Genomic DNA, 27,131 nt, shown 5'->3' with positions numbered 1-27,131 from the left:
TGAGACTGAGACTTGTCATTATTTCAACTGAAGATGTATGCACGATACATAGTGTATATATCAAGGTATCAATTAGTATTTTGAAGAATTTTGACTCCTCCGACTATTATATGATATTTCAAACAAGAATTAATTATTGTTACATGAAATTATACCAAACAATGCAAATAATATATAAATTTTTATATTGTTTGAAATTGATTCAACAGGTCAGTAGGACACATCGGGCTAAGGAGCTTGCTGAAAAATTGTTCAAATAAAAATAACTAAAATTTTATTCTGAGGAAAGAATCATTCATTTTGAAAAACAAGTATCGAGTCTTCATTTTGAATGCGCAACAATAACAAAAGCTATTGTATGCGATGAATATTTATATACTGAACTCCCCTTTCACACAGTTTCATAATAACACGGTGCAAATAAAGAGAGTTCAGTGTAGATGGGTTTTGAACCCACCAAAGTGGTAAAGAAATGCATTTGAATAAGATTTAATCCTCGTCTTAATCTCTTTATAATTTTTAGCATTTTAACACTAACGGAGATGGTGGAAGAATACTCCCGGAATTCTGAATATTATTATGTAGTTGAACATTCCGTGGATTAACTAATGACGCAACTTGCAACTCCAGTTTTGTATAATACTCTACTAATTTATGTACAAATTAAACTAATTATATTTAAAACATTTGTGCGAGAAACTAAGGAAATATATAAAAATGCATTTGTTACAGTTTTGCATGATGAAAAATCATGCCACTAGTTTTAAACTATGATAAGTCCAAGATCTGGTATTTTTAATTGATGACAGAAATATTGAAAAAAAGTTATCGCAATAGTTTACAGATTTTAATATTTAATAAGAGAATTTAAAACTCCGAAATAAAGAATTTGAAAAGATTTTTTGTTAGTCTTAAATAAAGATAAAATGTAGGTTGGAATACACGGGCTGATTGATAAGTATGGTAAAAGACCAAGTCAAAAACTTAACCGCAATAACATTAAACCGTTTATTTGGAAGAAATAATCTGTTTTATTTGTATCTGTTAAATTAAATATCTGTGATTTTAACTAATTACATATTCCATATCACCTTGAATGGTACGGTACATGAGGTTTGATATACTTTTTAGGTGCGGTATTTTCTTTTGGTTAAATGGTGCCTCAGTCACGTCAGGGAAAATTTTGAACTCACGTCAGTTTTAAGAATGAAATTAATAATGGTGACGCCTTCAAGTTACAGCACTATCTTGTAGTTTTTTTTTTACCAAATTTACCAATCATCCCTAGTAAATTGTTAATTTTCCAAAGAGAAATTCCCTACTTTTAAGGATCTGTGTGAAATATATATATGACGAAATAAATGAATATCTATATCTCCCTCGGAACAGTCAAACAATGAATGAAATATTTCCTACTTTTTTTTCATCCAATCACCTCGGTGCTCACATACGCGTATGGACCACAGGAGTAGCATTTACGCGCTGCCGATATCCCCAAGATTCAAACCCGAATTTGTCAAGACGGAGTATTCAGATTGTAATCATTTTTGGTTTTCAAAATGTGGCATATTTTTCCAGAAATGTTACATCCTCGTATGTGAGCACCGAGGTGATCAGGTTAAGGATTAATGTGCATCGAATATATATATTATATATATATATATATATATATATATATATATATATATATATATATATATATATATATATATATATATATATATATATATATATATATATATATATAAGATAATTTAAACAAAACTGTACAACTTTCTTCCTTTTCTGATAATTATTTTCATAGAACTTTTACATTGGATTGTTTACAAACAAACTCGATAAATAAACAAATATATTTAATGTATATAAAATGTTATTGAAACAGATATTAAAAACTTTATATTATTTTAAATGACCAAAAACATCTTTACGAATATTACACATTTTATTTTCATTTCTACATCCCTCCCTTCCCATATATGTATAGCATATAAAACCGACAATATACATACTAATATACACATCAACACAGAAACACGTCAACATGGCGACAATTGATACAACAAGGCTTTTATCTAAATAAAATGTAGCAATTACAAGAATGGAATACGAATTTGTTTATCTTATAATGTATGTATGTGGGGTAATCTTGATCGCAAATGCCAAGGCATTAGAAGGCACCCCAAGAGGTGCCGTTCTAGGACCCAGTTTGTCCACTATTTAGGTGGATTCAGGCAGGTACCGAACCCGGATCTTCATTTGTGGAAGTACAGGATGCTACGGATACAAATTTTATCATCACAAACCACCGGTACATTTATCAAGAATTGAAAACCTTTTTTAAAAATTGATATCTATCTTAACAAATATGAATAAGTTCTTCGGGATGGGAACATACAAACATACTCATATATATGTATTTCAACGCTACCACCTGTTAAAATTTTAAGTAAATATCTAGACTTCCATATTGCCATCCCAATAACTTCCATATTCCCATCCCATGACTTGCATCTGTTAAGATAACAATAAAAATGTTGAATACTGAATTAAAAACATCGGTATTCTATTTTTATCTTCTTAAAATATTCAGACTGTTAAAATGTATTGTGTGATATTGTGACAGTTCCTTTACCCGGATAATACGATATTATGCGAGGAAATGAAGGTTTATGTCGGCAATGTAGGCAAGTATCGGACATATTGGTGAACCGTGAAACCGTAGTATATACTCAATAAAGCTCATATGAACACCATTATATATTGGTACATTATTATTATTATTCTATGTGAGAATAATTGACATTTCCACAATACACTAAAAAAGTATTTCCATATAAATGGTCAATTTGCCACAGCAACAACAACACTTTTTAAACACCATTATTCATCGTTTGTTTCTATCGCAACGCAGGAATTACAACATGAATTATGATAAAATTAGTCGAGAAATGCTTTGTACCAGCGATTAGACCCTTTTTAATTTGCTTACTAAAGTACACCGCGACCCATAGTTCATTTGACATTGTAACACGATTTTATACCAATACTAATATCAAATGGTTTAAAGCTATGTATCCACTTGGTTCGCAGACAACCGGTGTTGAACATTGCTGCGGAGCGCGCGTTTTCTGGGTTGTTGGAAACACAATGTTATATGTTTGTGATGTAGTGGATACTCAATTCCAGGTTATCTGCGAGGTGTTACAAAATGCCTCAAATGTGTAAGACTTGCGGGAACTTGGAGTGTGTGGCTCATGCGTGCTAAGTTAACCGAGTTTCCCAAACATTCCCTATCATCTTGTATATGTGTGTGTGTGTGATGGACTTATATAACCTGCTATCGCGAACTTTGGACATTTAAATCTGTATAGCATTGAATGGTGTTAAGCTACAATTCAACTTTACTTAACTTTTTAACTACGATCCTAGTGTACTTTTATAATGCTACAATCGTACAAAGGTACAATTTACTTGGGTTATATTATTTATACCATTTCTCATCCAAAATTGGAAAATTTGGACCGTTTTCCCGTTTCGATCAAAGTGGACAAACGTAGTACAAACCAATTCTCAACCAGCGATACATGTATTCCCACATTTACTGTTTTAAAGAAATGCCTATTCTCATTACAAAAAATGATAAACATTGATTTAATTGCACGATTCTTGGATTTATACTTTTTTTATATTTTAACCAAAAGCTTCCCAATTCTCGGGAATAATAAAGATGAATGATAATTATATTTATGCGTGTATAATAATTTGTCTAAGCATAAAATTGAATTCTCTCCTTACTTCCATAGCAAACACATAAGCACTTACCCGCATACTTCCACGTTTTGCTAGCGTTATTCCTCTAGTATGGCATTTTACAACATCGTCTATCTACAAACCGTCGGAAAAATAAATCAGTCTAAATTTAATATTTTTAAAATCTATTTTTTAAAATACAATAAAGAAATATTCAATTATATATATTATTTTAAAACGAGAATAGAGTATGTGAGTTTATAATCATAATGAGAGTGGAAAAAAATATCTTTAAGATTCCTTATTAATAAAACGTTACGTATTAAACCATGTTTAAAACATTTTAACCTACAATTATTTCTATCTATACCAGCACACAAACGGTACACGTTACGAGTAGTCAAACAATACCTTACAGCATGCTTACATAATTAGTTAAGGTCTATCTAAGAATAATAATATAGAAAAAAATTCCCTGTTTTATTGTATAAAAGTTTATGGCAATATGCGATGGTAATGATAGCTCCGAAGAACTATTTATACTGGCTTTATATAAGGTGTATCGTCAAGGCGTAAGGCGTAAATATCACAAGCGTACTGACAAAACTAACTCGAGTCTAGATTCTGCTTGAAGGGTTAATAGCAGATAGCCCTATTCGAGAGTACACTATTCGTAACCCTTTATCTCTCAGATGACATCCAAAGTAGGAATTAAAAATATATTAAGTGATTAAAAGACCCATGTCAAATATTTGTTAGGTCTGACAAAGGAGAGGTTACGAATCTAGGGTTAATACTATATTCTGATCTTAAAAGTACAATTTGGAATTTACAATACATTGAGACTCGATTGGATATTTTTTTTTTGTTTAGTTTTTGCAGTATGCTCAGGATGTATAGTCCCCAAAATACATGGTATTACTTATTTGCGGATATTTTTATACATTATTTCGATGATACTGAAATTTGGTAATCATATATCACAACAAAATAGAAATAAAATAGTAATGCTATTTTCCGTACAAATATTACAAAAATCCATGCAATATTTTGTAATTCTTGATCTTTTCTAGAAATGTAAACATCCGCGAATACCAACAGACTACTATCACAAGACATGAGGCGTTATTAATATGAAGCCATTGCACGAGACATTCCAGTATGTCACTTCAATAAGATAGACTACTGGGCTAATGTATATAAGCATTCCGAGATGGTGTAATGTCCTCGAGACAGCTTGATGAGTTAGACAACCTTAAGAAAACCTAGTGCCGATATCTTCCCCAATACTCACGCGGTGGATAGGCTACTGGCCTTTTATAAATGCACATTCCTAGCACTTAGCGGGACGGTCCATTGCCGGGTGCATAACTGATACGTCAGTCATCTGTCATCACAGATTATAACACAATTTCCGCACCCCAATAGCGCATAGGACACTGCACTATATAAACACAGAGTTATCTTGATCGTTGATACACAAAGGAAAGGTGATCAGCCCTCCGCTTCAGGTACCAGTCCAGAGTAATATTGAATAAATATTAGAGTGAAAAAATCACTTATATTTATTTGACCCCCCCTGGGAATCGAACCCAGAATGGTAGCCGACCGTGATGACCATTACACTACGGAGGCGGACAAATCATCATCACAGATTATAACACAAATAAACAAAAAGTTTGCAAGGACCCTACTTAAGGAGAATAAAAAAAAATATGACAGTCATAAATGCTGCATTTTACATCAATGTTTCAAATATATATATTTTATATATTATATTTGAAACATTGTAGAATATAATATTATTAATATATATATTTCAAATATATATATATAGGCCAATAAAGAACAGCACTATAGTGCTGTTCTTTATTGGCCTATGTGTGAATGTGACATCTCGGAATGGAATGTCTCGTGCGATGGCTGGATGGACTGTACTGTCCTGTCCTGGAGTTTTCCAACATGAAATCGTAACAAAATCGTAAGATTTTGCGTACGCAAATTCTAATTTCTAACATGTGTTCTAACATGTGACAATTTTTTGTTTGTAGTCTTGAAAAAAATGAATTACGTATATTTCTTAACAGACTATATTGTTTTACAGAAATAATGAGATCAAACAATCGAAAGTGTAAAACGAAACCACCTCATTGCGAATGAAAATAATAATATTTCGTAAAGTGAAATTAAATTATTATGGCCACAGATTAAGTAAAACATTTAAATATTTTAAATACACATTAACTTAATATCAACTTATATCACAATTTGGGGGGGCAATTATTTTGCGAACACCTCGTGTTTCATGATTACTCGAGCCTATTATGATGGAATCTCGGTTTTTAACAACAAATAATTGGGAAAGCGGAAATGTCCACTTATAAAATAACATTTCAGGCTAACTCATTCCATGAAATTGTTCGAGTTCTGCGATACTACTCCGAGGTCTCGGTCCATTTGTGACCTGAATTTCTGTTCAAAATCTGAGATACTTTTCATCGAGATCTTTGTCCGTATTAATCCGAGATTCCACTTAATGTACAATTTAAATTATTGGTAATGCCGGTAATCATTTCCATTGCGAACTAGTTCTTACTTAATTTACTCCTAATATGGTAATAATTGAACGAAGACGTTTATCATAAGATGGTCTGAATTAGTGGAGCAGTCTTCGCGAGCCTAAACACTAGTATGTAACGAATATATTTCATATTTTGTAGAGGCCATTCGGATAACATAGAAATATAATATTCTAAATATAACATACACAGTGTCCATCCAAGAATATACTCCTCTTTCAAAATGAGGAATCTCTTTTTGAGGGCAGTTATCTTTTTTAAGATCACAAAACAGAATTGAAGTTGAATTTTACTGTTGGTAGATGTCCGCGCAGCACAATGCGTCATATTGCAAATGTGAGGTGGATAATTGCATTCCACATACGATCATTTTGTCATCAACATCAGATTCACCAATGTCATTGTAATTCTAATTTCATGAATTGTTTATACAGTGCTATCTGGAGGGCCTTGAGCGAATTATTAACTTAAATTATAAATTCAACTTTCTACCCCCTGTTTAATTTTTTAATACTTCTCTCGACCGTCCTCTTATATATTGTCACATAGCTTAATCTTTTCTGGACACTGTGTAGGTACTGTATTAAGATGATGGTATACAATTATATAATATCTATACACATTTCAATATTCAACTTAAACGTTGTACATATTCACGCGACCGAATATCAAGTTTGGAATTGAAAACCTTCATCGGAGATCCCACTGACGGAGCTACGAGCGTAATAATCAGACTCTGCGGTGGCTTGAACACATTATGCGTAGTTGCTGCTGAGGAGAGCCCGTACAGTACTTACAATAATTGACACGAGTGCTAAATCTGATAACTAATGTTAATATTCTACATAGGCCATATCATTTTGAAAATTCCGATTATACCTGATTCTGAGTATGCCCGATTCTATTTCAACACAGAAAAATCAGAAAAAGTAATAATTAAAATATGAGTGAATATTTGATGGAGAAAATTTTGATGTTTTTGTATTATTGATGTTATATGTATATGAATGTATAATGTATGGAGAGATGAGGATTGTGTTTCTTATGATTTAATATTCAGCAAAACTGCCCGAGGCGCAAGACATGTATCCAATTAATTCCAACATCAATATGTTCGGTGTAGAAACAGACTCAGGTGTACACCTAAAGAGATAAATACCGGTGTAGATATTCCTCGATTTATGTATGCGTTAGTCAAAATTGCACAATCCCTCGCAATAGTGAAATTGCGTCAGTCACGGAAAGTTTAGGTACAGATCATTAAACCGAGGATGGCAGTTGGAGCTCCTGCTGGGGCGCGCGGGGGCGGGGCTATAAGTACTGGTCCCAGAGCAGGTCGAGGGCGGGGGGGCCGGGCGCGGGGAGGGGGGCGCCCTCCCGGCAAGTGTGGTCGCACTCGCCGCTGTACTGGTCCACGTAGTTGCCGTACTCGTCCGTGTAGCAGCGGTGCCGGGGGCCCGCGCACGCCGCCGGCCACGCCTGCTCCGCCACCGCCCACGGCTGCTCCTCGTCCCCTGCCTCTCCCTCGTACACTGGAGAGTACAAATTATCTTTATTAAGTCATGTAATCACCTTATTATATTATAGTCATTTAATCATCTTATTAAACTCTTCACACAGTTGGTACACAATCTGCGACACCTCTAATATTGCCCGAGGAGATTGAGTTTTGATTTAAATCGGAGCTAATTCTTAATGAGACTTTTGTCTGCCTCCATAGTGTAGTGGTCAGCGCATTTGGTTACCATGTTGGAGGTCCCAGGTTCGATTCCCACGGAGGGTAAAAAAAAAGGGATTTTTCACTCTAATATTTATGAAACGGAGGGCTGATCACCTTTCCTTCAACGATCAAGACAACATTGCGTTTATGTGATGCCGTGCTCTATGCACCGTCGGGTGCGGATAAGGGTTTGGATTGAATGAATTCTTCATACATACTATCGACACGGGTGTAAACGATCCCCGAGAAAAATATATTTTTGTACAGTTACACAATAAAATTGTTGATCTAGGCGGCCGCAGTAATTAGAGTAAATATATCATTATAAAAATAACTTCTAATTGGAAATAATCCAGATTTATGAACAAGTATTTGGATGTGACTCAAAATGTGTTTAAAATAACATTAAAAAAAAAACAAAAACAAAATGTTAGTATTTTTTTGTAATGTACATCATTATAATAAGTTTTAGAATCGTGTAACAGCAAAATGTCATGTATATAAAGAGAAAGGGATCGTTGCTCACCGAGCTCAATTACATTTTGTCGCAGTTAAGGTGTAATTTTGTCGGCTACTTGGATAGGGTTACTTACATTCGGGCGTATGGATGTAGGTGTATGCGTAGTTGGAGGGCGGGGGGGTGGGCAGGCCGGCAGGGGGCAGCAGGGCGCGCTCCCCCTCCGCGGCGCCGGCGCTCGCTCGGTCCCCCGCGCCCGGCACGCGGGCCCCCCCCGTCGCGGGCCCCGCCCACCCGCCAAAGTCGCTACTGTTGCTGCTGCACTCCGGACTATACGGCGAACTCTGGGGGATAACAATATTTAAATATAGGTACGACTCGACTCCGTAACAGTCCAATACAACAGTGAATAAACTTCTTCTCTTCTGTGCGTGTCATGTTAGGTCCCCCCCTTGCTCATGCCAAAAATCAAGTATTTTTTATAACAATTTTTTTATTAAAATTGTAGGCATAAATGTATTCGAGAAGAACAAAGAGACGCAGTTCATTAAGTTTTGAATGTTTACAATATTGTCCCCACCAGCAACTCCTTTAAAATCGTATATAAGGGGTGGAGGACCAATATTTTCATGCTCAGATGAGATTAATATTCAAACATGTATACTCCGCACTCGCTCCTTTTCTATTGGTGTCGCTTTGTTCTTCTCGCCTTAATAAGTGTTATAATTTTCGATATATTGGTGTCGCTTTGTTCTTATAACTTTGTAATTTTTTATAAATAAATAATTGACTATCATTTGCGCGTTTCCGTCTTCCTCGTCACAAGTGTTCCAGTACCGTTAGCAGTAACACCCCTGATGTTGACTATCACTCGAGAGTAATTGTCCTTGTCTCGGGCAGCTGTAAACAGCGCCTCGACGCTCCTGATCCCCGTCTAATCACGTATATTCCGTAGCCAGGAAATCTGTCTTCTGCCCACACCTTGTCAACCCTGTATTTTGGCTTTTATGATAAGTTGCTCGTTCTTCTCTCTTCGTAGCGCATGCCCCAGATAGGACACCTTCCGGACCTTGATATCAGGCAGCAACTGTTTCCCTGCTCTTGCTCTTTGGAGCGCATTTGCATTGCTAAACATAACGGTTCGTGGAATAAACAGCATCCGTAATCGAACTCGAGACCAATTTCACGAGTTGTATAGACTACTAAGCGCCCTTGAGGAAGTATTTTACAATAATGGCTCTATTATAATATAAATAATGGCTCTATTGTAAATGACTATTATTATAAATACGATAAGGTTTCTCACCCGAAAGATTCCCTTTTTCTTTTTGACGTGGCCCTCTTCGTGGGCGTAGGAGAAGTCGATGGCCCAGTAGGAGCCCTTTCCCGGGTCGTCCTTGCTGCGGGCCACCTTCTGGAAGCACTTGTTCAGGGACAGGTTGTGCCGAATGGAGTTCTGCGGGAGACCAGACAAATGTCATAACAGTCTAACAACTGTACACCGAGTCTCACACAACTATACGCCCAAACAATTCTCCTCACTCACAGGACCACACCACCACAACCAGAAATTAATCCAGGAATGGCTACAGATAAAAAGTAATAATAATAATAATAAAACCCTTATCTGCACCCCAATGGTGCATAGGGCACTGCGTCATATAAACGCAGTGTTATCTTGATCGTTTACACATGAAGGAAAGGTGATCAGTCCTCCGCTTCAGGCACCAGTCCAGGGTAATATTGAATAAATATTAGTGAAAAAAATCACTTGTATTTATTTTACCCCCCTTGGGAATCGAACCCGGGACCTCCAGAACAGTAGCCGAGCGTGCTGACCATTACACTACGGAGGCGGACATATACATAAAACTGTAAGTAAATATGTTGTTAATACACCTTATGTAAGTGTAAGTTAATTGTAACATCAGTGACTGGGAAGACAGGACCCAATAAAAATGAGTGTAATGTAATTTTTTACATATTTACTTTAGATTAATTTTTGGCAGCATTAAATAATATGTTGGTTTCTCAGTATCTGAATATTAGCTGAAAGAAAATATAACATCTTCTTCTTTATGAGCCCTCTGGCCCCACTGCTGCATATAGGCCTCTTCCCCTGCTTTCCATTTCCTCCGGTTGGTTGTTGTTTGCAGCCAGTTTCTACTTTCTCTTTGGGGTCTTCCGACACCTCTTTTGTTCTCCCAAGGTCTCCATCGAGTGACCATGAATTGGAACAATAATAAATGAGTGAATGGGGATATCACCTTCCAGCCCGTGTTGGCCACCCGGTAGTACGGGAAGGACTGGATAATGAACTGGTAGATCTCCGAGAGGGTCATCTTCCCCACGCTGCTGCTGCTGATGGCCAGCCTGATGAGACTCGCATAGCTGCAAAAGGAATAAGTCATCGCTCGTTACTCTCCAACCAAACATGTATTTACCCGGCCGGAAATCTGATCCGGCTTCTCCCAACGCCAAGAAAGCCACTACGATAAGATTATTAATATTATTGGTAAATTGACATATGGTTGCTTCTTAGGAGGCACATTTAAAGCGTGCCTAAACTATAACTTAGTACGACAGTCACGTACATTGAACTATGGACAATTCCGTCCGACAAGATGTCATTGGATCTAATATTATAAAATAATACACAGTTTCCAATGCGTCTCATCAATAGTACCCATAAGTTAGTCAAAACCTTTTGGGTGACGACAGTCGACATATTTTATGATAAAGTTAGTGTCGCAGACTATTGAGTCAGAGTTTCTGGGTTCGAACCCACTCTGCCACAATTTGATACCTATTTTTAATAATGAGCCGCTTAGGCTCACAGAAAAGTATGAAATTGAATTATTTTTGTAAATAATTAAAACACAAATATTTCTCTTTTTTTAAAAAATAGTTTACCGATCCATACCTGAGTGGGGGCTTCCCCTCCTTGGGCTTGTTGGTGAGGGGAGGATGCACGGGGGAGGGGGAGGGGGAGGGGGGCTGCAGCTCCGCCATGGCACTACCGCACCGCCGCTACCATCCCGCTACTCTTGCCACTTCCTGCAAGCACCACACCATTACATTATTTGCACCCCTTTTATACCAACTTCACTGAACGCACACGCTAATTCTCATTGACAAATCATTTCATTTTGCTAGTCCCCACTTTCCCATCAAATATACTCCACTCCTGTATTCAAGGATGTGAAGCGCAAGATTGATTATCTCGCCGTTGTATATTTGGAGGTCAACTCAACAGGGCGTCAAACAGATGCTTCGCCCAATGCTCAATTTAGGAGCGGATAATATCGAGCGTGCATAAATTTATAATATACGAAGCAGAAACTATAAGACACTACTGTATGATTTAAATCGGAAAACTCTCAGAAAAAGTATTCAAAGGAAAAAATAAAGAGTTGAAAAAGAATAGGAAACAACACGGTTTATTGTAAGCCACAAACGAGGATATCGCACATAGTACCTTCCGTTTACTCGCGGAATGGGAACCGGACTCTAGCGGGCTAGGTGCTATCATTTGAGCATCTTAAAAGTTACAAAAATTTACCGTCTTATCAGTCGGTTGAAAGATACTACTTCTCTAATATGCAAAGGCAAATAGCCGCAAGTTAAAAACAGTCATTTTCAGATAAAAGAGTTTAAAGTTAACTTCAAATGATGCTTTTTGGAAAAACATGTATCAAATAATACAATTTTACGGCTATTTGGATAATGAATATCTCGGTAAAGGAAAGAGATAGAGCAAAATCTGTGATTGTATATGATAGAGGCCAGTTATCAGAATGCTCTGAGCCGTGTTAAGCCAAACAGCCGCAACTTGAGTTACGGCTAGTTGCCTTTACACATGAGTTCTTAGCAATAAGCTACCAATGATTGAACAAGAAATTTACAACATTTTGAGTGTGTCCAAATACTTGTAAATAAATTATCTGGTCAAATTATAAGCTTAATAATAAAAATGAAAATGGTATTTTCTGGCGTTTCTCATGTGTGTGATTATAATCCAGGATTCGGATCTCACATACTAATATAAGAGTTTCTGCTTAATAAAAAGCTTCTTTACATCTCACCAATAGATGTCGCTAGTGAAGTTCTAGTGATTCATGAACAAGGTTTCTAAATTGGTTCATATATATAGAACTTCCAAGAATTTGAGTAGTGTGGTTGTCAATAATGGGTAGAATTGGTGAATGTTACACGTGTGTAAAGTGATCACTTAAACCAGCCTATGACGGTCGTAAGCCCCGTAAATGCCCAGACTTCCATATTCTTCTTCATCTTTGATGAGATGTCAAAAAAAAAAATAATAATAATATGAACAAGAAATTGTTTAAAATAAATAAACAGTAAGTGATACAAGGGCAGTACAAAATGCTGAAAAGAAAACACAGTAACACAGATGTGCAAAAGATGCAGGGTCGACATTTTTTTCCATGAGATAATTTCAATTGTTCATTTCATTTTGAAAGCAAATTTATGCAAACTAATTAATAGTTATTAATGGATATTTTCCCAAGCAAACATTCTTTGGGTGATGCCATCTTTGCCGATGTTTCAATCTCCATCTTCATATGATGTCTATCCTAACACGGATCCCAAAATATAACAGAGAAAGCAAAAATGCCACTCTGTGAATAGGGTTTATCACTCGGGGATAGATCCTGCTAAAATTCTCTTTGCAATTACTAAAATGCATTTTAGTAAGTTAGCAACATATAACATCATTACAGTGCGTATTTTTAGACAGTAGGTTCCCCAAAACCGGCTTAGTAAACATTTCACTTTAAAATATATTAGATATCTTCAAAACATGGAAGTATGGGCATTCACAGGGATTAAAACATGGCCTTGGCAGGCTTTAGGGATCACTTTATACACTGTAAAACATTCACTATTCTAACCACATTGCTCAAATTCTGGGGAATTGTACATGTGAAGTCATTTATCCACAGCTTTCGTATTAGGTTGGAACTGCCATCTGTTAAAAACTCTGTGAAGTAAATGGCTTTCTTCTTCTGACCATAGTGATAATTATTTAGAAATTGTTTTTACCTATTGAAAGGGTCAGGTTATTTTAATTTATGTGCTTCCTTATTCCGTTTGTAGGTAAACAAAAATGATTCGTCTCTGTTAAGACATCTAACAAGTGAAAACAAAGAGATAATGGCTAAATTAGATATATCTCGTAATACTACATTAAAGAAGATTTTTCGTATGTCATAAGCGATTTGTTTGATGTCAAAAATATTAATTTAATCATCGAACTTTTTTTTCGAAAACTAGGGTCATGGCGGTCACGTCTATTTGCCTTCCTGCCAACAGTACGATAGTGCTACACGGATACTTCCTTGTGATAATGGATAATTATCTATCTTTACACATAAAAAATATTACCATTTTATAACTCACTGCATTAAATATTTTCTTTATCGTATTTTAAAAACAAAAAAGTAAGCTATGGCGAAACGAGTTAAACTCCAAGAGCTCCAAAAAACTATTTGAATGTGTAATACGCGCGTAGTAAATTTTACTATACACATCATAATATTGTCAATAAATCGTAGTACACATTTATCACTTCTGACAATAACTGATAATAATCAGAATGGACTACGATTCGCATCATAGGTATTCGGTATTACTTGTTTCGGTGCAAAACGGGACTAAGGCGGAAATAAGTTGGTAAAATCACAGCTAATAGCATTTACCTTCGAAATTATAATTGCATCCTTGAAAACATACGAAATTAAGGCTATACGGAAGAGTCTTACATTCGATTCAGGACGAAAATACTAGTTTAGAAGAAATAGTAAAGTGTTATAGAAAAAAAAAACAATTTTTGAGGATACTCACAATAACATGTGTACGAGGAATTTTGTTTATAAACATTAATCTTCACGGAAACAAACAATATCGCGACATCGCTGAACGGGTGACATCTTTTGAATGTTGCCAGATTTGATTTTATTTTATGAATATTGCCATAATGTATGATATGAAGAAAACTACTTTTGTAATACGGGGTAGATTGTATCAAACGTATAAAACAGGTTCATCACTGACAAAAAATAAAATAAAAACGCTAAAGCCATGTCAATTTTTAAATAAAATGACATTTGCTTTTGTAGATACTAGTGCACTTTATTCTCTTCGTAGCAATCACGTGCGGCTCATGTTTATCTTTGAGACAAGCGAGTACAAATGTGAGTCACCGAGGGGACCAAAGCTGAATTCATACCTGATTTTTTTTCTAATTGTACACTGACACAAAATATTGCGATAACTGTGAGGGTATGCAATGATATGAGCAATTTAATTATCACTATCATTATCCGCCATACGCGTCTATTGCGTATTCAGCACCGGGAGAAATGTTAGATGTATGCTCCTAGTTTGTACACTGCATCCAACGTTTTAAGGAGAAAACTACATAAGTGATATTAGTCTGTATTTATAAATGTTGAAATATTTACAATAAAAAAACCCAGGCATGGTCTGAGAGCACCTAAAGATTTGTAGTTCATAATTTTTATAATGCCCTGAAGGTTTGAATACATATTTAGAGGGAAAGTAACGCTACGGATACAAGTTTAAACGGCTCAAAGGCGTCATCTATACTAATTGAATGCAGCACTGTAAATAAGAGTTGTGGCATTATCCCCCAGATCTGGGTTCTGCTATTTAAAAAAAGGGATAACCCACAAAGCCTCTATTTTAGAGTCTTTTATACAGATAAAATAGTAAGGACGAGGATGGTGTACATGATAAATGTACAAACATACAGACCAATCAAAAACGGATTAATCAATTAATTTTGCCATTTGTGGTAATCAAACCCGTGACTCCTGTTTGGCAGTTAAGTGTCTATCCAACTACACCACAACGCCTGTCATCTTAGGGGTCTACGAAATTTGAGAATGAAAGCTTTCTGTATGTGTTCAATATTGACTTAAACACATACAGTTTTACTGAATGCTTATAAAAAATGTAAATATGGAATTATTGTGCAAAATCAAAAATAAATAAATTATTAGGTTATTAACACTTCATACAGGTAAATAAAACAATATAAGTAATTTTTTCCTTTAGTTTATTCATAAAAAAATGTTAACACGAATAGAATGCAACATAGCTGGTGATGGTTTCCTCAAGAAACATAAAATGTAAAGTGTAATAATGTGCCAAGAGTTAACCAATAGTACCAATCAACCAATTAAAATTATACCAATTTTACTTTACTAATAAAGGTGCTTCAGATTAAAATATCATCAGTATCCACAATAGAATTTGCAAAATAAATAACAACCAGACTTATTTACTGTAAATTTATAAAAATATTAAACGCAACACAAGATTAGCTGCTATAATCACAGATTTGTAAGATAAATGGGTGCAATCAATAAAATATTATAAATAATTAATACTACTCTAGCTAGCTATTAAACATATTGACCACAAACTAGGATTATGCCGTGGTACAATTTATTCAAAATTTAAAAGTATTCAGGAATGTTAATAGCAACAAAAAAGGACAAGAATAGGGAGATTAAGTATTCGTGTGCTTTGCACAAAAGATTTTTAAAATCAGTAAATCAATATATTTAAAAAAAATTAAACATCCCGTAGAAGAAATTCAATAAAATAAATACTTTAATTATAAATGCCTAACAGACAAATTGTCGTAACCATTTTTTTTACATTTACAACAGAAAACAAATTTGGTATTTTAATTAAATAAATAAATACATTTCATTATTGAGAATACGTTCAATAATTTATGCACGAATACAGGATTTAGCCCCTGAGGGATTGTTATTAAGAGTTTTGTAGATATCTCAACGGCAACAAGAAAGTCTGGGGAATTTGTGACTTGGTCCTTGTCACAGGAGAAATTACAGTAATATTATATTATGATCATTCATTGTTCAATCATGGACAGAATAGTGAATATTACACAAAGCTATCATTTAAAAACTAGAAAAAAGATCCATTCAACTATATCTATTTCTATATCTTTGTCAGACTTTAATATCTCAAAGTATGGTTGCTAAAATTTATGTCATTATTAATCAGGACGTTGAAACAGATGTAAAAATTTTCCCAACAAAATATCCTTAAAGCCAGTTAGGTAAATATTATTATTTTTTAGTAAATCGAAGGATATTTACCTATTTGAAAAATAATTATTGAACTCAAAATAACTATATTTTGCCGGAAAAGGGTCGATGTTTAAAAATGTGTTTGACACAATATATTGGTAAAGAAAATCTGTCTGTTAACCATGGATATATCAAACATTAAGTATCATTTCGTAAATGCATTCCCATAAAGCACCTTTTTGAAAAACATTTTCTCACAGCCTAAAAAAAAAACATGATCCAGCTTGATTTCCTGGAAAAGTCCACAAGAAACGTAGTATTTTAAGTATGCATTTTATATTTGAAAATTTTTTTTTGGATGGAATGCTGATAGAAAATGAGTAAAAAATCTCTTATAGGTTCATATGAGTATTAAAAGATAAAACTAAATTATTTATTAAATTCAAATACATAGCTCGATTGCGATGAATTATTCTACAAATAAAGACGCTACAACTTGATTATATGCAGTTGACAAATTTTCATCTTAAATGGACATTTTTGGTGAATAAAATTGGATCTGCAAATAATTATTACAACATGAAGCAGGTGTATGAAAGTTTCACTAAAGCCAGATTCAGAAAGATGGTTGGTTGTTATACATAATCATCATTAAAGATGTTAGAAGTCATTAGCAATAGCAATAGGGTTTGATTTTATAGCCGAGAAACTTTTTAGTTCAGTTAGATAGATTGCTCGAGCGGACTGCAAAACGACCCGGGCTCAAGTCCTTTAGGATATTTTTTAAAAATAAGTTTCATTATTAAAATGACTTTTTATGAATTTGTCGATGGTAAATTAATGCACAAAAACTTCTAAAAACTATGTGAAGAATTTTACAGATGTCACTGCAAGTCAAATTTTGTAACGAATTTAAAATCTCTCGAAAGCAACATCTCATCCATACTCCTCCATGACTTGATTTGTTTTTAATATTATATAAAGATTGTTAAGATGTCAAAAATTTACATGGAATATCTAGCATTTTAATCACAGCTTTACTTTTAAATCATCTTAAATAATAATGATCAATATTTGACTTTTTTGAATAATTGTGTCTAAAAATGATATGCAAAGGTAATATTGTAAAGAACCAATTCTGCAGATCCAATAATATTCATTGAATATATTTTTTAAACACGTAAATGAAAAATTCATCTTTTTACTGACCGATAAACCGTCATGTAGGACCCTACTTTGATCTAGAGTTATCAATATATTTTCCTATTTTTTTTATTATTATTTTACATTCAAATACATTATAACCTATTCAATGATCTCCTTGAAAAAAAATGGTGAACGCAATTGGTGCAAGATACAATAAATAAATAAATAATAAAGAGTGGGTAACGTTGTTTAGGTACTTGTTGTACATATGTATTCCTTTGTGTTGGTTATATTTAGTAAACGTATAACAGTTAGTTCATCCTTCCCGCATCGCATATTGTGCTCACGGTGAAGGCGGTACTTGCTGAATAATCTAAAAAAAACAGTAAATTGTAGTGTGTAGTACGGGCCACGCAAAATGACCAGAAAATGGCATTAATGATAAGTTGGTAAAAACGTAATGTTATTACCAGTTCATCAGTAATGAAGGTTTCAAAAAGTAAAAATGACAGCATTATACATATTGTATTATCCAGTTGAAATTCGACATTGTAATGATAAGACCCATACACATTTGTTTTTCATCAATTCGTTCAAGATAAAGTCAATTTGTACATGATTATACCTTAATTTTATTTTAGTTTATGTTGAGAATCAAAATTTAAGTTAAAAATCATAAAAAATGTTTTAATTGTAATTTTGTTTTGATTATAGTTTGATAATTAATTTGATTGTAGTGTAGCCTCCGTAGTGTAATGGTCAGCACGCTCGGCTACTATTCTGGAGGTCCCAGGTCCGATTCCCAGGGGGGGTTAAATAAATATAAGTGATTTTTTCACTCTAATATTTATTCATATTACTAGAGTGAAAAAATCCCTGGACTGGTACCTGAAGCGGAGGGTTGATCACCTTTCCTTCATGTATTAACAAATAAGATAACACTGCGTTTATATGATGCAGTGCCCTATGCATCATAGGGATGCGGATAAGAGTTTAAAGAAGAAGGAAAATTAATTTACCCTTTTTGGATTCTTGATCAATAGTTGATGAAAAAAATATTGTTTTACTGTCTCAATATGTAGTACTCACCTTACTTATAGAATCTAATCGTCTCTGTCCCATTGGAGGTTCATTTACTGATTCCGGCATATACCCATTTGACAGAAGTCTCCCTAAACTGTGACAATAATAAAAAAAAGTTATTTTTCTAATCCAAATCGACATAAGTACAATAAAAGTAGTTAAAAATTGGTTAGTACACAACGCTCGACAAATGGCACCAAATTATGTTAACACAAATGTAATAGAAGATCTGTACATGCAAGAATCAAATCGTGCAAAAACATAAAATCGCATGCAAATAATTAAATATGCTATTCTATGATCCTCCGGTTCTATGATGATTGATCTCCCGACAGTTTATGCCCATCAATTGGGCAGTGAATCCCTTACCCATAAATCCCCCGGGAAATGAGACAAATTTGTTTTTCTATATCTCTTGAAAAATTGTATGATACCATAGACAGATGAAAATAAAAAGATGAAAAATGCAAAAAATATATATATTCTCAAGTTATCAAAAAGAAACTGACAAATATTTTTTTTACATATAATTGGCGTGATCTTATTTTTATGTTTGAATTTTACAGTTTATGTTCTAAATGTCAATCATTTGATCAGTTTATTTTGTACTATTAATTTTCAAATTAATCCGCCTCCGTAGTGTAATGGTAAGCACGCTCGGCTACCGTTCTGGAGGTCCCGGGTTCGATTCCCAGAGGGGGGGTCTAATAAATATGAGTGATTTTTTTATCTAATATTTATTCAATATTACCCTGGACTGGTACCTAAAGCAGAGGGCTGATCACCTTTCCTTCGTGTGTTAACAATCAAGATAACACTGTGTTTATATAATGCAGTGCCCTATGCACCATTAGGGTGCGGATAAGGGTTTGAATAGAATTAATTTTCAAAATGACATTTAACAAAAGTTATTTTTCTTTTACTTAAAATACTCAACCTTGATAAAAGGAAATTTTCCGCCATATTGCTGACTATTGTGCCGCATAAATTTATATATGTATTGGTGTTTTTTTGCTGTTGTAGAAATTGGTCCCTTGAATGTCAACTTAATGGCTTTTTCTGTGCGTATATAAATTAGATCCATCAGAAATGAAATGATGAACTAGGAAAATATAAACAGAGAACAAAGAGATTGAATCTAAATGATGATGGAGCAACACGTGCTAGTTGTCGTGCATTCATGCAGTCATCCACGTGGGCGGGCGGGTGATGAGGAAGCACTACTGAAGGCAAACCAAGGGGATTTGAGTAACTTTACCTAGATCGCTTATTAGCTTTGTCAGAGTTATGTGAGTTTGAGTACCTATCGAAGTAATCTTTGTATATGGTATAGCGATTCTAAATGATGATAGAGCGACACATGCTAGTTGTCATGCATTCATGCAGTCATACAGTCATGCAGTCATCCACGTGGGCGGGCGGGTGATGAGGAAGCACTACTGAAGGCAAACCAAGGGGATTTGAGTAACTTTACCTAGATCGCTTATTAGCTTTGTCAGAGTTATGTGAGTTTGAGTACCTATCGAAGTAAATGATGATAGAGCAACACATGCTAGTTGTCGTGCATTCATGCAGTCATCCACGTGGGCGGGCGGGTGATGAGGAAGCACTACTGAAGGCAAACCAAGGGGATTTGAGTAACTTTACCTAGATCGCTTATTAGCTTTGTCAGAGTTATGTGAGTTTGAGTACCTATCGAAGTAAATGATGATAGAGCAACACATGCTAGTTGTCGTGCATTCATGCAGTCATCCACGTGGGCGGGCGGGTGATGAGGAAGCACTACTGAAGGCAAACCAAGGGGATTTGAGTAACTTTACCTAGATCGCTTATTAGCTTTGTCAGAGTTATGTGAGTTTGAGTACCTATCGAAGTAAATGATGATAGAGCAACACATGCTAGTTGTCATGCATTCATGCAGTCATACAGTCATGCACGTGGGCGGGCGGGTGATGAGGAAGCACTACTGAAGGCAAACCAAGGGGATTTGAGTAACTTTACCTAGATCGCTTATTAGCTTTGTCAGAGAACAAAGAGATTGAATCTAAATGATGATAGAGCAACACATGCTAGTTGTCGTGCATTCATGCAGTCATGCAGTCATCCACGTGGGCGGGCGGGTGATGAGGAAGCACTACTGAAGGCAAACCAAGGGGATTTGAGTAACTTTACCTAGATCGCTTATTAGCTTTGTCAGAGTTATGTGAGTTTGAGTACCTATCGAAGTAAATGATGATAGAGCAACACATGCTAGTTGTCATGCATTCATGCAGTCATACAGTCATGCACGTGGGCGGGCGGGTGATGAGGAAGCACTACTGAAGGCAAACCAAGGGGATTTGAGTAACTTTACCTAGATCGCTTATTAGCTTTGTCAGAGAACAAAGAGATTGAATCTAAATGATGATAGAGCAACACATGCTAGTTGTCGTGCATTCATGCAGTCATGCAGTCATCCACGTGGGCGGGCGGGTGATGAGGAAGCACTACTGAAGGCAAACCAAGGGGATTTGAGTAACTTTACCTAGATCGCTTATTAGCTTTGTCAGAGTTATGTGAGTTTGAGTACCTATCGAAGTAATCTTTGTATATGGTATAGCGATTCGGTTGCCAGATAGAATTGGTCAAGTCGTAATGTTTCCTCAGGAATTTGATCAGTTTCGGGGACGGGCGGTCGTACGCCATCGTGCCGGGAGTCAGCTGCTCCACCTGGAAAATAATAGCATTTACATCATTACTGAAACTGGCCAGCGATTTTCTGTTAAAATCTAGAATTCTGATGCACTCATGTTGCACTTACAATATTTTGAGTGTGTCCAAATACTTGTTCACAAATCTGGATTATATCCAATTATTGGAGTATTTTTCATATTATTTTTTGACATCTCATCAAAGATGAAGAAGAATATGGAAGTCCGGACATTTACAGTTGTCAGACCCGTAAATGCTCAGACTTCCATATTCTTCTTCATCTTTGATGAGATGTCAAAAAAATAATGTTGCACTTATTTCAAAATTGAATTATGGGTGTATGCGGTTGTATCTATGTATTTGTACTCACAGAGAGCATATAGTCAAAGATCCGTCTCCCCCATCCCTTGCGCTGTTCCCGGGAGTACACGTAGAAGTCCAGGACGCACGGGATGTCCACGGCCACTTGTTCTCGTTGCCCGTCCGTGAGGAACAGCTTCTTTTTGCCCACTTTGATGAATCCTGCAGCCGCTCCTCGACCACTGGACAGAAAAACACCGATGGTTTAGTAAATCAAATGTCTCCCCCTGTTATTGAAGGCAAAGTTATCAGTCACAGAGTGCGGACTCTTAAAAATATACAAGTAGAATATGTGTATTTGATGGGAGCTCGAATGTAGGCCATTACTGCCACACAGGAAATAAAAATGAGAATAGCAGTAATGGTAAGGGTAGGTGTCAGTTAGCGTTAGGGTCAGTACTCAAATTACGAGAATACATAAATGTTGATTATTAACCCTCACTGACACCCAATGGTGCATATGGCAATGTATTGCATCGATGCGGTGTTATCTTGATTCTTAACTACGGCAAGGTGACCCGTCTTGCGCTTCAGGTAAGGGTGATATAAATTAATATTAGAGTGAAAACGAAATTCAATTTATTTTGATCCCCTAGAAATCAAACTCGGGACCCCCAGCGAGGCACACAAATGCTTTAACTACGGCACTCCCAAGGCGGACAATAAATTGTGAAAAATTAAAATACAGTGGAATCTCGTGTTGAAGATAGATCATTTGCAAACAAAAAAAGGTTAGTTCATAATCATAATGGTTTTTGGAATACAAAACATCCCAGTTTATCTGATCTCAGTAAATTGAGAGTGTGTTGTCTATCTAAAAGACTCGCAAGTTTCTTCTTTCTTCTAACCCTCATCCGCACCCAATGGTGCATAGGCTACCGCATCTTATAGAAGCGGTGTTATCTTGATCTTTAAATATATAAATGAAAGGTTATCAGCACTGCGCTTTAGCACTACACAATAAAGGCGGATGAAAGTTGCACGTTCAGTACTATAGTTATTAGTGTAAATTTGGAGGTAGATTTACTTATTGAAATCTGGGTCCAATGCCATGTAGATAGTGTGGTTGGTGTTGATGAGGTTTTTGAATGTGGTGATGGGCTTCTTCAGCTGCTGCTCCTGGGCTGACAGCTCTCCCAGGGCATCCACCAGCTTCTCCACTTGAAGAAAATATCTCCTGGAAAACAATCACATCCGCTCAAATAACGCACACCAATCTTGTCCGCACAACAAATACTATAATATAACACTCTGCTTATCATCCATTGTTCACTTTGTGTAATACCACTTTTATAAACACTTCGTGACTACCGGTTTTGGAAAATCATTCCATCATCAGATCATTAAAATTAAATTATTACGATTTGACATTTGTATAATAACAACAATTTGAAAGAGAGAAAGAATACAAATGAATCACAATGGGAATATTTTTATAAGTGGAATTGAATGATTTTCCCAAACGGTAGTCACAAATAAGTGTTTATAAAAGTAGTATTACATTAAGTGAACAATGGATGATAAGGAGTGTTTTATTACCATACCACAAAGTTATCAATGTTATCAGTTTCTTTTAATTTACAAAATATATACTACAATCCTCAGTTTCTTAAAGGTCAAATATATTTAGTTGGTTGGAAGACTTCGTTTCTTAGGTCGTCAATTGGTCTCGGAGCGTCATGTAGGCGGAGTCTGGAGCTGATTTATTCTTATTTCTTCTATGTCTTGTTTGGCAGCAGCATGGCCAAAGTGTTGTGCGAGACGACTCCCTGAGCGATAGTCACGCCGGAAATTAGCTTATTGAGATCTCGGTCATTGTGAATGGCCAACTGCAGATGGCGGGGGGTGATCTTGGTCATCTTGTTGACACCCTTTGCACAGCCTGACACCGTATCGTGTCTCTGAAGCTTTTGCTGGCAGTAGGACATACGGATGCGAGCTGATGTGTTTTAGGTGTTTGAAATTGCCACTGTATTCCATAAAGTTTATTAGTTGAAAGTGTTTTGTTGCTGCGGGGATATTCTTTTTCACAAAGCTTTAATAATAAATTGCACAAATGGACATTGTTGAGCGGAGAAACTGAATCAAGAATATCTTCACATCAATCATTTCATTAATTCGACTCAAATATATTAAATGTTTTAACCAATGACATCCTACACAATTTTTAAAAAAAGAAATGGAAATTGACTTTGAATTGCGACAATTTTTCTTTTGCGAGAATCTCAATTTCATTGTTAGACATGTCGATTCGTCATTAAGATATTAATTATCGGAGCAAAAAAATATCTGAAATAAAACTGCTAAAGAATTGAGCAAAAGAAATTGCAGTTTTCTTTACTTAAATATTTTACTGAATGCTTGAACACACTATAAACAGCTTCTGATTGTTTCATTTCTTTATACACAATCTACACATAAATAAATAAGAAATTAATTATATGAGCATTCGGTCGGTTTCCTATATTTCATTCCAATGTAGAACGTACGGCAATCATTTATCATTGCTAATCCCTCAAAACTGGAGAACCGTGACTAAAAATAAATTTCCTATTTTGGAAACGAACTTCGTTGTAACCTTCGTCAGTGAAAAGGCTAGGACAAAAACAAATGATTTAATCATTCGAAAATAAAACTTTCTAGATCATGGTATTAACAAAACGAATTCACAAAATATTCAAACGTCACTTGAATGCTGAAAACGGTAAATAATACGATACCGTAAATAAAAAGTAAAATTTGAAGCCATATTTCACCTTCTGTCATCGTTATTAATTTTGTAGTATGATATCACATCTGCTTCACTTATAATCAAAAAGTCTGTGTTTTGAAGCTCCTTCACATCGTACTGAAATTCCATTTTTCTTTTATAACTCCCGAATTTTAATTTGAAAATAATAGGGAATGACAGGCCCGCTACTCGACACCGCTTTTGACACCATAGATTCTATATATCGCAAGCTGAAAGTATACAAATCTCACCATTCAAATATATTAGAGTGAGATGGTGCAATACAAAATATTTTTACTTCTTTTCATTCTATGATTCCCATTTTGTTTGTCTCTTTCGTTCTTCATTAGTTTGCATAGGAGAAACGAAGTAGAGACCATAAAATTTAAGTTCTGCAATCTTTACTAGACTTGCGGTATCGTTTGACAAAAGTAATAAAAATGTCTTCAGGAAAGCAACTGAACCATGCAATAATGACTCACTTCACGCCTGAGCAACCTTGATGAGTAATAAAAAGAAATAAACCGTATTGCAAGCAATTTAAAGCTGTATTGACATTGACATAAAAGTGTTTTTCGTGTACTTTTATTTTCAAGCGCGATGGGATTGGTTTTCCGACACGTGCTACAAATGGCGCGAAATGAAAAAAAAGGAAACACTCCCATGTTTTTAATCCATACGTTTCTTCATAGGAAGCTGTGTTTACCTTTGATGCCCTGTAATTTGATGCACATTATTTCGTATTTCTCTCCCCGTATATAGAATAGATATTGGCGGGTATGTATGAGGCGGTGCATGAATGTGGAAGATTGTTTTCAAATATAAAGTGGTGTTGCGTTTTCTTCCCACGCGTCTTAAAACATCTACGTTTTGAAATCTCTCAACCAATCACATTTAGGGATCGGTGTAGTCGTGGTGATGAAGAAGTCGGATGGAGTAAAAGGGTTTATTTAGATAATATACAAGGCGCGGTCGGTTGTGGACGAGTGGCGGTTTCCGGTGTAGGGGGGAGGTCGATGATCGATGTCTCGGGGTTGCCTTAGAAGGATCTGGTGAACGAAGGGATGAGACGACAGAGGAGGGGGCCAGTAGTAGAGGTCGCCGACTAGTCGCGTCAGAACTGGCGGAGAACTGAGATCCTAGCTTTTTTTTTTTGAATTACCTAACTTCCAAGTGACACTGAAATCTAGCTACGGCTTATGCAACACCGTTTATCATGTCCCTACTCAGGTTTCAACTTTATAAGTTTCATAGCCTATGCCTACTTGTGAGTGGATTTACTCTTTATGTTTAAGGTTACTATAATTTCATGTAATTCTAGGCAAAAACACTCGCATGAGATCCTAGCTTTCGGTGGCTCAGGCTTATATACTTTCCCAGATCCTTTGTTCCTGTCCAGACAATGTGTTATCGCTAGACGTTATTCGTTACCCAGTTGACTTACCCAACAGGCAGGTAATGCATCAGCCGTGTGACGTCACGTCGGTCATTCCATTGTTCTGAGGAATGTCTTCCTGGAATTTGCAATCTGGTGTCCGGTGTTTATTATCGCTAAAAGTTATTAGATCCTGAATTTGATTGACCCCACAGACATTTTAAGCATTCTTCTATAGTACCACATTTCGAATGTTTAAATTTTTTTCGGTAGCTTGGGTTAGAGTCCACAGTCGACTTTTTTAAATCCATAAAGAAGCACAGAATATTTTTTGGGAATGGTCTCACTGGCCACTAAGCTTACATTTACGTTTAAAATAAAATTCAATAAATATAATTTATGTGTAAAATGTGAGAATATATTATTGTAAATTATAATTTGTAAACATGTGTAAGATAAAAAATAACAGATTAAGTGGAATATCCGAGTGTAGACTTATTTTTTCTTAATAACCTTAATGCTTGCCTATACCAGGAATGGCAGACAAGGGACCTGCGAGTCACACAGTGAAAAACTATCTAACACGCTTGAACTTTTAGATATTATTGTTTTTATTTAAAGCTATCATTTAATAAAAAATAAAAAGACACCATCTTGGATAAGTCTACAAAAAAATCTCATATATCTAAGCCACAAAGTAAAAAACTCAAAAAAATAGTGCCCATTGTCAACGATACTTTTCACAATATGCTGTTCCCATGACAGCGTTTGGAAAACAAATCAAAACATCTAACCAACTTCACAGATATAATGCAAGTAACATAATGTGGACTTTTATCATAGATATAATGCAAATAACATAGCCTTTATGTATTATTGTTTTAATTACTCAATCTATGTGACCCGTAAACTGGATTTTTTAAAATTAGTCACACCTGTGAAAAAGGTTCACCATCCCTGGTCTAAACAAACTAACTAATAAAGTTAATGGTACTTATCACATCACAATATTGGTTTTCATCTCAGATTATTAGTCAGAATGTAGATGGACCTTGTCCAAACAAAATTAGTCCCCTTCTTTAAGTATAGATGAAATTCATTGTATAAATTGGACTTGTAACA

General features: G+C 35.4%; 2 protein-coding genes across 5 annotated transcripts; both read right to left on the bottom strand.

Annotated features, from left to right (window-relative positions):
• Window positions 1-6,567: 6,567 nt before the first annotated feature.
• LOC148301949 (uncharacterized) lies at window positions 6,568-14,454 on the bottom strand. The gene is made up of 6 exons (XM_088272462.1): window positions 14,378-14,454; window positions 11,433-11,566; window positions 10,777-10,900; window positions 9,816-9,965; window positions 8,646-8,853; window positions 6,568-7,864 (listed from the first exon to the last, which is right to left on the bottom strand). Exons 2-6 carry the CDS (start codon window positions 11,519-11,521, stop codon window positions 7,644-7,646), a joined length of 792 nt encoding a protein of 263 aa, XP_088128588.1. The 5' UTR covers window positions 11,522-11,566; window positions 14,378-14,454; the 3' UTR covers window positions 6,568-7,643.
• A 1,143-nt stretch (window positions 14,455-15,597) lies between these two features.
• LOC148301948 (alpha-tubulin N-acetyltransferase 1-like) lies at window positions 15,598-24,861 on the bottom strand. 4 transcript variants are annotated; one of them, XR_015838723.1, is made up of 6 exons: window positions 24,660-24,861; window positions 22,931-23,080; window positions 21,914-22,085; window positions 20,111-21,561; window positions 18,859-18,946; window positions 15,598-18,142 (listed from the first exon to the last, which is right to left on the bottom strand). XR_015838723.1 is itself a non-coding variant. In XM_088272456.1 (6 exons), the coding sequence occupies exons 1-6, from the start codon at window positions 24,761-24,763 to the stop codon at window positions 18,113-18,115; spliced, it is 729 nt and encodes a 242-aa protein (XP_088128582.1). In that variant the 5' UTR covers window positions 24,764-24,861; the 3' UTR covers window positions 15,598-18,112. The 4 variants fall into 4 exon arrangements, 2 of the variants coding, with proteins under 2 accessions (XP_088128582.1, XP_088128583.1); XR_015838724.1 differs by having other exon boundaries at window positions 20,156-21,561; XM_088272456.1 differs by having other exon boundaries at window positions 21,377-21,561.
• Window positions 24,862-27,131: the final 2,270 nt, after the last annotated feature.

This window comes from Brachycentrus maculatus, unplaced genomic scaffold (assembly GCF_059751285.1).
Source record: "Brachycentrus maculatus isolate JH-2025_06_01 unplaced genomic scaffold, ASM5975128v1 h1tg000498l, whole genome shotgun sequence".
NCBI classification, from domain to species: Eukaryota; Metazoa; Arthropoda; class Insecta; order Trichoptera; family Brachycentridae; genus Brachycentrus; species Brachycentrus maculatus.
The sequence above is the reverse complement of the archived record's forward strand: the minus strand, read 5'-3'. Positions and strand labels throughout refer to the sequence as shown.